General features: G+C 42.2%; 1 protein-coding gene across 1 annotated transcript in view; it reads left to right on the forward strand.

The window, feature by feature from the left end:
* Window positions 1–4418: 4418 nt before the first annotated feature.
* The window catches only part of LOC132400280 (cytosolic 5'-nucleotidase 1A-like), a 78900-nt gene continuing 70074 nt past the window's right edge, over window positions 4419–13244 (forward strand). Inside the window, exons 1-2 of the mRNA XM_059981252.1 lie at window positions 4419–4677; window positions 4852–5019. Coding sequence (XP_059837235.1) covers window positions 4552–4677; window positions 4852–5019 — 294 coding nt within the window. The 5' untranslated portion in view covers window positions 4419–4551. The remainder of the gene's footprint in view (window positions 4678–4851; window positions 5020–13244) is intronic.

Here is a 13244-nt window from a genome sequence, read left to right on the forward strand (position 1 = left end):
GTCATAGACACCCCCATCATAGAAAACATCCTTTCCACATCCACCTTACTTAGTCCTTTCAACATTCAATAGGTTTCAATGTGATCCCCCACATTCTTCTAAATTCCACAGAGTACAGGCCCAAAGCTACCAAACGCTTCTCAGACGTTAACTCTTTTATTCCTGGTATTATCCTCGTGAAGCTCCTGGACTCTCTCCAATGACACACATCCTTCCTGAGATATAGAGCCCAAAACTGTTGACAGTACTCTGTGTGACCTGACTAGTGTCTGGTAAAGCCTCAGCATTATCTCTGTTTTTATATTCTATTCCCATTAAAATGAATGGCGACATTGCATATGCCTTCTTTTCCACAGAAATCAAGTAATTTCCCTGACTTTGCATGTTCTAAGATTTTGAAGACGGGTATACATTAGAATAGCAGGATGAAGATATTAAAGCAGAAGTAGGCCCTTCACAATATCATGCCTGTCCAACTAATCAATATTCAATGTGACTTATCTCAGGGTCACATTTCTTCTCTGTCCAAGATGACTATACCCATATTTTGAGTTGGAGACCCTTGGTTGTAGGTGGTCCAGCTAAGAGGAACATAATCTCTGGATACATCCCAAGAAGCATTTGTGAATTCAATATGTCTCAAGGGTATCAGCTATATATAGGCCCAGAATGCTCACCCTCTTCTCGTACTGCAAACCTGCCATCTCAGAAATCAATCTAGAACCATACATGAACTCCTTTAATGCTGTTAAAGGACAATGAACATACACAATGTTTATTTTCTCTACCCCAATGAATTACTTTGTACTTTTCCATCCTGTGCTCCATTCATAGTTTACTTGCCTATTCATTTAGCCTGTCATATACTATTGTGAACAGTCTGCATTGTTTTCACCAGCAATGAAGCCATTCAGGTTTGTATCATAAACTTGGCTATATTGCACTTGATACTATGATTCTAATCAATAATTTGCATATTGTAGAACTGGGGCTTGGCATCTAACTTTGATAAACCACTCAGCCTCCCAAACTAAAAACAACTCTCTTACTCTTGTTCTGTGTTCTGTCTGTTAAATAATTCTTAATCTCCACCAATACATTACTTCCAATACCACATTCTTTAATTGTGTTTTAACAGTGTCTTGTGTGGAACTTCACTTAATGTCTCTGAAAATCCAAGTACACCATTTCAACTGATTTGTTCTTATCTATTCTTATGGTTCGAGCTTCAAGAATTCTTGTTTTACTTCTTTGTGTTCTATTAATTGTATCTATAGTACTAAATATCTCAGTCAAATCATTCCTTAACCCTAAATTCAAAGGACTACTGGCCCAGGTCAATTTAAAGAGTAGTCTGGGATGGCTAGCAGTGAGACATTGGTGAACTAATAGGGTTCTGGCTGGCAACTATATAATGGTCTGTAATAATTTAGATTGCAATATAATTGTTACAGCCACCAGTGTCAGAGGTAATGCAGCTGATAGACTCCACAGCACAGCTCATCAGCAGCCCTTCATAATCCTCTTTATTCTCCTCAGAGTCAGCTCTCAAAGCAACCTGTGCAGAAATCAAGTACAAGTCAAGTTTCCCTTTTTTCCAGTATTCCATGGCCTAACCAAATTTGATAGATTGGTTTATTATTATCACATGTACAGAGGTAAAGCAGATCTTGCATACTGTTCATACAGTTCAATTCACTGTAACACTACATGAGATGGTACAAGATAAAACAATACGAGTGCAGAATAAAATTACAGAACAAGTGGAGTGCAGGTAGATAATAAGGTGCAAGGCTATAATGAGGTCGATTGTGACGTCAGGAGAGCATCTTATCATATTACAGAACCATGCAATAGTCTTATATAAGCAGGACAGAAAATGTGCTTTCACAATGAGAATCAGATTTAATATCACCTCATATGTCATGAAATTTGTTAACTTTATGGCATCAGTACAATGAAATATACCATAACTATAGAGAAAAAACAAAGTATATATAAGTGTCTATTAAGTAGTTAAGATAAGTAGTGCAAAATGGCAGAAATACAAAAGTAGTGAGGTGTGTTCACGGATTCAAGGACCATTTAGAAATCGGATGGCAGAGGGAAGAAACTGCTCCTGAATCCAGAATGTGTGCCTTCAGTCTTCTGTACCTCACTCTTGACAGTAACAGTGCGAAGAGGGCATGTCGTGGGGATCCTTAATGACGCCTCCCTAAAGCACCGCTCCTTGAATGGCCTTGGATATTACGGAGGCGGGTACCCATGATAGAGCGGACTAATTTTACAAGTTTCTATAACTTATTTCAATCTTGTTCAGTAGCCTCCCCCCTCCCCTTCCCCCATAAGAGGCGGTGATGCCGTCAGTCAGGACGGTACATTTGCAGAAGTTTTCGAGTGTTTTAGTTGATGAACCAAATCTCCTCAAAAGTCCAATAAAATATAGCTGCTGTCTTGTCTCCTCCATTGTTGCACCAATATGTTGCGTCCAGGTTAGGTCCTCAGAGATATTGACGGCACCAAGAACTTGAAATTGATTGCTCTCTCTGCTTCTGACTCCTCTGGGGTTTGATTTGTGTTTCCTTGTCTTACCCTTCCTGAAATCCACAATTTGCTCTTTGGGCTTGTTGACGTTGAGTGCCAGATTGTTACTGTGACACTACTCAACTAATCGGTAAATCTCGCATGCCCTTTCGTCACCAGTTAAAATTCTGACAACAGCAAATTTATAGATGCCGTTTGAGTCAGGTCTAGCTGCACAGTCATGGGTGTAAAAGAGTAGAACAGTGGGCTAAGCACACGTCCCCGTGGAGCGTGAGTGTTGATTGTCATCGAGAAGATGTTATATCCAATCCGCACAGATTGTGGTCTTCCGGTTAATCTGTCTTCAGTTGCATAAAACTGAATTTTACCAGACTTTACATTGCACCTATTCAAACCTCTTACCTCTGTATATATTACTTTAATTACTTCCATGAACGTACACCCGTGTCTCTACTAAAATAAATTTAGCATCTCCCCTTTGACCCTCGCCATTTTAATCGAAGCAGTACAGTCAGCATCCTATTCTGTCCAGGCGCATCAAGGGAAACTGCTCTGCCATTGACTGTGAATAACTGGAAGCAGCTCAGCACATCATGTAATGCGATTCTCCACAACATGGATTCAGTCTATACTCTCGCTGCCTTAGTAAAGCAGCTAGGACGATTAAAGACCCACCCTAGGCATCCTCTCTGCAATCCCCCATCTCCTTCCAACAGGTAGAAGGTACAAACTGGAACATACACTACCAGGCTCAAGGCCATCTTCTATCCAGCTGTGATAAGGCCATTGAACAGTTCCTGAGTACAATACAATACACTCTTGATCTCAGTCATCATTATTCCCTACCTGTACTGCACCTCCTCTGAAATTCTATTCTGTACCCTGTTACTGTTTTACATTGCACTACCTCAGTGCTCTGCTGTGACGAATTGATCAATACGAGAAGTGTGAAAGACAAGGGTTTCTCTGTATCTCTGTACACGTGACAATAATAAACCAATTTAGTAATCGAGCCATTGTGAGACTGCTGCCACGGTCTATACTGAGCCTTTACTGACTCTCCCAGTGACTGTTTCAGATCACTATTTTGTTAGCCTACAAAATATTACTGTTAGAGGTGAATGTAACATTTTGACTGGTTTAGTTAATAAGTCATGTTCAAACTATAATGAAATTTGGGGAACTATCTCTTTCCTAGGTGTGTTTTTTAATGTATTTTTACCTACAAGTATGGACTGGGGATCATGTAATGAGAACTTACTGATATGATCCCCAGTTATTGAATAAAAATTGACAATATTTCTTCTGTGTGTATTTTCATTTGGTTCATAATTAGGGAGCATTTTACATTTCTGGTGTATCTGCCGTTTGCACATTGTCTACTTCTGTAGTTAGAAAGCCGTTTTCTGTCAAATTTGTTGGCTGTTCAGTCTGGCTGAATAAAGGGGGCAATCACTTTGGGCATCTATGAGCCGTTCAGGACATCCCAAGGCGCAATCAAGGTAATGAAACATTTTTGACGCATCATCACCCTGGTCATCTACGTTCACCAAGCTCTCGCATGCAACGAGAAAAGAAACAGATATGGAACTTCAAAATGTTGAAAGGGGTGTGAATACTGTTCTCTGAACCGATCAAGGGAATGTGAAAATGGTCGGAACTGGGACTTGCGACGGTACGACACGGCGCGAGGGGGTTAACTGGGTTAATGTTTAGTTCTGGATTGGTGGGGACATCGCAGCAAACCGCCACCTCAGGGAAAAAGGCGGCCGGGGGCTGAGTCCGGGACTCTCCGGCTGGAGACACGTGTGCCACGGCTACTTGTGACAACTCCCAGCCTGTGTTTGTGACGCGCCCGCTGCCTGCCACAGCAGCAGCACCGCCCGGGCCAAACCCCTAACAAACTATAGATACAGTCACCTTTTCCCTTGAAACGGCAAAGCCCCACACCCGTGGCTCAGACATTATATTCCCTCCGATCCTCTGTAGGGAGAAATTGGGTTTAAAATGAGTGATTCGGAACTCTACGCGCTGGACGACATGGACCTCTGCAGTATGCCTGTTCCCGGGCCGCCAGAAAGGTCCTCGACACCCAAGAGAGGCCGAGGTGGATCCATCAAGAACTCCACAGGGGTAAAACAACTTGCTTACAAACTTGTAATAGATTCAATTTAAAGTGGTGTGGGGAGAGGGCAAGAAATAGCTTAAAATCTATATATCTACTAGTAGAGACTATCACATATATGTCAATATATATCTCATATATGTCAATATGGGCAAACCAACAAGTCGGTTGTTGTTTTGCAGTCCAAGAACCCACATGCTATCACCATCGCCGTCTCCTCTCGGACACTCTTCAACATGGCCGAGGAACGGGCTATCTATGAAACTGACGGCTTGGAGTCATACGTTAAGTACCAGCAGGACCACGAGAACCAACCTCTCAAGAAAGGATTGGCCTTCTCCTTGATGAAGGTAGGACCCAGGATGCATCCTCTGGAAGGCTTGCAACAATAAGCTGTGTTTCAGAGACGCCTGCCGGAGGGGCGGCACCTTCCCTCCCCAATCCCATCCAAGCTAGGAATACAACTACCCCCGCTCCCTCAAAGAGCAAAGGTCAAGGCCCATAGCCCAAAGACACTAGCGGGCACTAGCGGCTAAATCAGATGGTGCTAAAATCTTGCTCCAACTTCCAGGCCAACTGGTGTGCTTTTCGTTCTGGCTTTAAGTGTGACATTGATAAATAGAAACAAATAGATTGCCCCTAACATAGGTGTCTTCAAGCGCTGGGTAATGCTCTTTAGAAACAGGTAGGGATACAGTGTGGCATTATCTACCTATTTGGTTGGATTTACACAGGATGAGTGGATTAAACGCAAGAGCCTGTGAGGTGATTAAACAATTGTTGCCGATTCTTATGAGTTGTTTACAATGAACAAAACATCAATTTCAGAATTAGGAAAATGTTAGGATTTTTAAACAAATTGGTCTGTGATTCCATAGGTTAACCCATATCACGTGGTCAGATTAGGCAATGATGAGCAAAGGGGCCTTTTTATTGCAGTGTGACTTTATGATAATAGTTACAAAGTTGATGATGGATTATAGTAATCCAATCACAACATGAAATATGGGAACTCTAGGAAACTCTGTCAGGATTTAATGAAAATGTGACAAAATTAAAATCTCTATCATAAAGATGGTTTTCAGAATTTATAACAACATATTGAGGGAAATCCTTAGCCAGAATTCCAAACCTTACATAAACTAAACAGTTCCTAAATCAGTGTGTGGGAAAGCATCAAGTTCTGACAGGAAAGTGAACTTCATTTGTTCAGTGAATAAGTCTGTCTGTTCAGTGCTTTCAGCTCTGCTTGGTTTGAACCTGACCTTGAAGCAGTTAGTGGGAAGTGGGTGGCAGCTGTTAGAGACCATAAGACATAGGAGCAGAATTAGGCCATTTGGCCCATCATGTCTGCTCCACCATTCAATCATGGCTGATCCTTCTTTTCCCCTCCTCAACAGCACACCCCGGCCTTCTCCCCGTAATATTTGATGCCGTGGCCAATCAACAATCTATCAATCTCCGCCTTGAACACACCCAACAACTTGGCCTTCACAGCTGCCTGTGGTACAAATTCCACAAACTCACCACCATCTGGCTAAAGAAATTTCTCTGCATATCTGTTTTAAATGGATGCCCCACTGACCTATGACTATGCCCTCTTATCCAAGACTCGCCACTGTGAGAAACATCCTGTCCATGTCTACGCTGTCTGTCTGTGTCTTTCAACATTCAAAAGGTTTCAATGAGGTCCAACCATAAATAATCCTTCTCAATTCCAGTGAGTACAGGCCTAGAGCCTTCAAACATTCCTCACATGATAATCCTTTTATCCCCAGAATAATCCCAGTGAACTTCCTCTGGACCCTCTCTAATGCCAGCACATCCTTTCTTAGCTGAGGAGCCCAAAACTGTTCACAACACTCAAGCTGAGGCCTCACAAGGGCTTTATAAAGCCTCAGCATCACATCCCTGCTCTTGTAGTCTAGACCTCTTAAAATGAATTTTAACATGGCATTTGCCTTCCTCATCACCAACTCAACCTGCAAATTAGTCTTTAGGGTGTTCTGCACAAATCCCTTTGCATCTCAGATTTTTGTATTTTCTCCCCATTTAGAAAATAGTCTGCACATTTATTTCTTCTACCAAAGTGCATGACCATGCATTTTCCAACATTGTACTTCATTTGCCACTTTCTTGCCCATTCTCCTAATCTGCAGTCCTTCTGCAGCCTTTCTGTTTCCCCAACATTACCTGTTCTTCCTTGAATCTTTGTATCATCTGTGAATGTGGCAACAAAGCCGTCTATTCCATCATCTAAATCATATATAATAAGCATAAAAAGAAGCATTCCCAACACCAACCCCTGTGGAACACCAACAGTCACTGGCAGCCAACCAGAAAAGAATCCTTTTATTTCCACTTGCTACCTCCTCCTACCAGTCAGCCAATGCTCTAACTATGCTGGTAATTTTCCTGCAACACCATGGGCTCTTAACTTGGTAAGAAGCCTCATGTGTGGCACCTTCTGAAAATCCAAACATTCCACTGCATCCCCTTTATCTATCCAACTTGTAATCTCCTCAAAGAATTCCAACAGAGTCATCAAGCAAGATTTTCCCTTAGGGAAACCATGCTGACTTTGTCTTGTCTTGTGTCAGCAAGTACTTCATAACCTCATCCTTAAAAATTGACTCCAATATCTTCCCAAGCATTGAGGTCAGACTAACTTGTCTATTAATTCTGCTGCCTCCTTACTTTTTAAAGAGTGGAGAGATACCTGAAATTTTCCAGTCCTCCAGAACCATACCAGAGTCCAAAGATTCTTGAAAGATCATTATAATGCTACCACAATCTCTATCGCTTCATCTTTCAGATCCCTAGGGTGCAGTTCTTCTGGTCTGGATGACATGCACCTTAAGGTCTTTCAGCTTTTTGAGCAGCTTGTCCCTTGTAGTAATAAGTTCACTAACTTTTCTTCCCTCACACCTTTGAACACCTGACGCACTGCGACTGTCTTTCACATTGAACTCTGATGCAAAATGTTTAATTAGTTCATCTGCCATCTCCTTGCCCCTGTTATTATTTCTGAAGCCTTATTTTCTAGTGGTTCTACATCCACCCTCGTTCCTCTTTCATTTCAATATACTTGAAAAAGTTTTTTTTTTCTATTCACCTTGATGTTGCTTGCCAGCTTGCTTTCATATTTCAGCTTTTCCCTCTTAATGGTTCTTTTAGTTCTGGAGGTTTCTGGAGGTTTTTAAAAACTTCCCAATCCCCTATCTTCCTGCTAGTTTTTTACTTTGTTGTATGTCCTTGCTATTGCGTTTACATTAGCTTTGACCTCCCTGGTCAGCCACAATTGTACTATTTTGCCACCTGAGTATTTTTTTTTTGTTTTTGGAGTACCTCTGTCTGACACCTTCCTCATTTTCCCCAGAAACTCAAGCTTTTGCTGCTCTGCTGTCATCTCTGCTAGCATCTCCTTCCAAATTACTTTGGTGAACGCCTCTCTCATACCCTCTAATTTTATTTACTTCACTAAAATACTGCTAAGTCAGACTTTACTTTCTCCTTAGCAAATTTCAAGTTGAACTCAGTGATATTGTGATCACTGTCTCCTAAGGGTTTCTTTACCTTAAGCTTCCTAATTGCCTCCAGTTCATTACATAACACCCAATCCAGTACAGTTCGCTCCCCGTATCTGCGGGGGATTGGTTCTGGGACCGCCCCATGGATACCAAAATTTGCAGATGCTCAAGTACCTTATATGAAAGCCTAAGAGAGCTCGTAAGGGTGTTACGAAAAGCGAAAATAGCATTTAGCGTTGGTTTTGCAGTGAGCCGTTATAGAGGCAGCGTGCACCCAGAGCAGCAAGAGTGCTTTATCTTGACTTATTTTGTGCATCCGTTAGCAAGATTTGTCCTAAGGTATCAGAAAAGCCTAAGAGACCTCATAAGGGTGCTATGCTTAGTGTAAAGCTGGACGTAATTAAGTGTTTTGATTGTGGTGAATGAAATAAAACATTGTGCGTGCGTTGAACTTGCCTGCGTCCACCATTCATACTATTTATATGCAGAGAGAAAGAATCTTGAAAGCTGCCGATGTTACTATTGGTTCTGCTAGTAGCATATCATTCCTGCTTTTACTATATGTTAATATTATTTTAGGTTTTCTTTGTTATTTGGTATGATTTAGTAAGTTACTTTTTGAGTTTGGCTTATGAAAAATTTCATATGTATGCTCTACTTTCGGATAGCGGGGGATACTTGTACAGTATTTTCGATCCGCAGTTGGTTGAATCCGCAGATACGGAGGGCCGACTGTATAGCTGATTCCCTAGTAGGCTTAATGACAGGCTGCTCTGAAAAAAATCCCATAGGCATTCAAAAAATTCACTCTGAGATCCATCACTAAACTGATTTTCCCAATCTATCTGCATCTACCCTAACAGCACTGTAGGCGTACCTACACATCAGGGACAGCAGCGGTTCAAGAAGGAAGATCATCACCACCTTCTCAATGACATCTAGAGACAGGCAATAAACGCAGTCTTAGCTGGTGATGCCCACATCCCGTAGACAAATAAATAAAAAAGTATTAACATCTTCCATGACTATTATAACTTTGCCCTTTTGACATACCTTTTCTATTACCCATTGTAATCCCAGCTACTGGTTGGAGGCCTGTATGTAACTGCCATCATAGTCCTTTTCCCTTGCAGTTTCTAAACTCAACCCACAAGGATTCAACATCTTCTGATTCAATGCCACATCTTTCTAATGATTCTTTACCAGCAGGGTCATACCATCCTCTCTGCCTACCTTCCTATCCCTGAAACTTCCCTGGTTATATAGGTATAGGCAACAAGGAACAAATGAGGTACTAGAAGAGTATAGAAAATGTAAGAAAATACTAAAGAAGGAAATCAGGAAGGCAAAAAGAAGAAATGAGGTTGCTTTGGCTGATAATGTGAAGATAAACCTGAAGGGTTTCTGCAAGTATATTAAGAATAAAAAGATAGTAAGGGACAAAATTGATCCCCTATAAGATCAGAGTGGTCATCTATGTGTGGAGCCTCATGAGATGGGGAGATCTTAAACAGTTTTTTTGCATCAGTATTTACTCAGGAAACTGGTATAGCCTATTTGGAAGGAAGGGAAACAAGTAGTAGTGTCATGGAACATATAGAGATTAAAGAGGAGGAGGTGGTTGCTGCCTTACAGTGAATAAAGGTAGATAAATCCCCCGGGCCTGACATAATATTTCCGCAGTGTGGTAAACTATGTATACCTGTCCGGACACACCCCTCTGCTGACTGCTCCCACAGATCCCTGTATAAAGACAATTGGAGCACTGCTCCTCCCTCAGTCTCCAAGATGTTGTGGTCCCTTTTGCTGCTAATAAAAACCTATCGTTTACCTCCTGTCTCCCAGAGTTATTGATGGTGCATCACGCAGACCTTCAGAAAGACTAGTGTAGAAATTGCAGGGGCCCTGGCAAAATATTTAAAATGTCCTTAGCCATGGGTGTGGTGTCAGAGGATTGGAGGGTAGCTCATGTTGTTCCGTTGTTTAAAAAAGGCTCAAAAAGTAAACCAGGTTATCACAGGCCGGTGAGTCTGACATTAGTAGTAGGTAAATTATCGGAAGGTGTTCTGAGAGATCGGATATACAGGTATTTGGACAGCCAAGGACTGATTAAGGATAGTCAGCATAGCTTTGTGCGTGGTAGATCATGTTTAAAGAATCTTGTAGATTTTTTTGAGGATGTTACCAGGAAAGTAGATGAAGGAAAGGCTGTAGATGTTGTCTACATGGACTTTAGTAAGGCCTTTGACAAGGTCCCACATAGGAGGTTAGTTCAGAAGGTTCAGACACTAGGTACCCATGGAGAGGTTGTAAACTGGATTTGAAATTGGCTGTGTGGAAGAAGACAGAGAGTGTTAGTGGATGATTGCTTCTCAGACTGGAGGCCTGTGACTAGTGGTGTGCCTCAGGGGTCTGTGCTGGTACCATTGTTGTTTGTTGTCTATGTCAATGATCTAGATGATAAGGTGGTAAATTGGATCAGCAAATTTGCTGATGACATTAAGATTGGAGGCATTGTGGACAGCGAGGAAGGCTTTCAAAGCTTGCCGAGGGATCTGGACCAACTGGAAAAATGGGCCAGAAAATTGCAGATGGAATTTAATGCAGACAAGTGTGAGGTGCTGCATTTTAGAAGGACAAATCAAGGTGAGACATACACAGTAAATGGCAGGGCACTGAGGAGTGTGGAGGAACAAAGGGATGTGGGAGTTCAGATACATAATTCCCTGAAAGGAAGGCTTTTGGCATCCTGGCATTCATGAATCAAAGTATTGAGTATAGGAGTTGGGATGTTATGGTGAGGTTGTATAAGATATTGGTGAGGCCAAATTGGGAGTATTGTGTGCAGTTCTGGTCACCTATCTATAGGAAGGATATCAGTAAGATTGAAAGTGTGCAGAGAAGGTTTACTAGGATGTTGCTAGGTCTTCAGGAGGTGAATTACAGGGAAAGACTGAACAAGTTAGGCCTTTATTCCTTGGAGTGTAGAAGAATGAGAGGGGTATTTGATAGAGGTTTACAAAATTATGAGCGGTATAGACAGAGTAAATGCAACACGGCTTTAGGGTGAAAGGGGAAAGGTTTAGGGGGAACATTAGGGAGAACTTCACTCAGAGAGTGGTGTAAGTGTGGAATGAGCTGCCATCTGACATAGTAAATGCAGGCTCACTCTTAAGTTTTAAGAATAAGTTCGATAGATACATGGATGGGAAAGGTCTGGAGGGTTATGGACTGGGTGCAGGTCAATAGGACTAGCGGAATAAAGTTTTGGCACATACTAGAAGGGCTGAATGGCCTGTTTTCTGTGCTGTAGTGTTCTATGGAAACAATGTGTAACTTTGGACATTCAGCTCCCAACTACAATCATCCTTCAGCCATGATCCACTGATGGCCACAACATCACACCAGATAGTCTGTAAAAGTGTAACAAGATCATCTACCTTGTTTCTTGTACTCCACGCATTGCGATATAACACTTTGAATACTGTATTTGCTTCTCTTTTGATCCTGCATCCCTAATGCACTGATATTCACTCTGCTAACTGCAATTTTGTCACATCATCTGCCTGACCTTCCTGACAGTCTGAATGCATGCTATCTTTGCTTCTTTATCATCAGTCCTATCCTGAGTCCCTTCACTCCAGTTCCCATCCCCTGCCCAATTAGTTTAAATCCTCCCCAAAGGCTCTAGCAAACCTGGCTGCAAGAATATTAGTCCTCCTTGGGTTCAGGTGCAGCCTGTCCTTTTTGTACAGGACCCTCAGAAGAAAACCCAATGATCCAAGAACCTGAAGCCCTTCTCACTGCACCATCTTCTCAGCCACACATTTATCTGCCATGTCATCCAGCCTCTACCCTTACTGGTGCATAGCACAGGCAGCAATCCAGAAATTACTACTTGGCAGGTCCTGCTTCTCAGCTTTCTACCTAACTCTTTAAAATCACTTTTCAGAACCTCTTTGCTTTTCCTTCCTATGTCATTGATACCAATACGTACCAAGATAACTGGCTGCTCCCCCACCCTCTCCAAAATGCTGTGAATGCAATCTAAGACATCCCTGATCGTAGTACCTGGGAGGCAACATTCCATCCAGTGTCCTGTTCACGTCCACAGAATCTCTTCTCTGTTCCCCTGACTACTGAGTCCCCAATCGCTACCAATCCCCTCTTCTCCCTCTTTCTCTTATGCACCACAGACCCATGCTCAGTGCCAGTATCCTGGTCTCCATGGTAATCTCCCACAATAGTATCCAAAACGGTACTTTTATTATTGAGAGGAATGCCCACAGGGTGCTCTGAACTAATTGCCTATTCCTCCCTTCTGCAACTTTGGGGTGACTACTTTCCTGTAACTCGGAATGATGATCTCCTGACTCTCCCATACAAGCTGAATGTCATCTAGCTGCTGCTCCAGGTCCCTAAAGTGGTCTTCAAGGAACTGTAGCCGGATGGACTTCATACAGATGTTGTTCCCCGGGAAACCCTGGATTCCAACATCCTGGCATGAAGAACACACAATGGTCATTTAAGCTACACTAAGTACTTATGACACAGTAAGGAAAAAGAGAAGCTTACCTGGACAACTTAACCAGAGCCAACGCCTGTCCCAAGCCAAAGCTTGACACTCCCAGTCTCACCACTGGCCCACTCTCAAAAATGACCACTCCGCATGTCCCCTCTGTGCTTTTATTTACATCTCTCTGCGCTGCTCCTGCCACTGAACAGGACGCTGGAACGACACTGAATGGCCACAAAGCTCTGCTTTTAATGAGGGGTAGTGCAGGGAGAGAAGGCAGTTTAGTCTCAAACACCTGTTTGTATGTTGGTTTTTGTAACTTAGGGAAAGGTTGTAATTTGTAAAATACCACCTCAATTGCATTGATTAAATGATCTCCCCAGTCCAAGTATAGTAACTCTATTTTGTTGGTCTGTTCTTCTACTTTTCCCATTTTCACTCTTAAAGGTCAGGTATAAAGACAAAAATAAAACTGTACAAATATTGTTAAGAGGAAGAGGCACACTGGATAGAAAAGGAAGAAGAATTA

Source organism: Hypanus sabinus, chromosome 10 (genome assembly GCF_030144855.1).
Source record: "Hypanus sabinus isolate sHypSab1 chromosome 10, sHypSab1.hap1, whole genome shotgun sequence".
NCBI classification, from domain to species: Eukaryota; Metazoa; Chordata; class Chondrichthyes; order Myliobatiformes; family Dasyatidae; genus Hypanus; species Hypanus sabinus.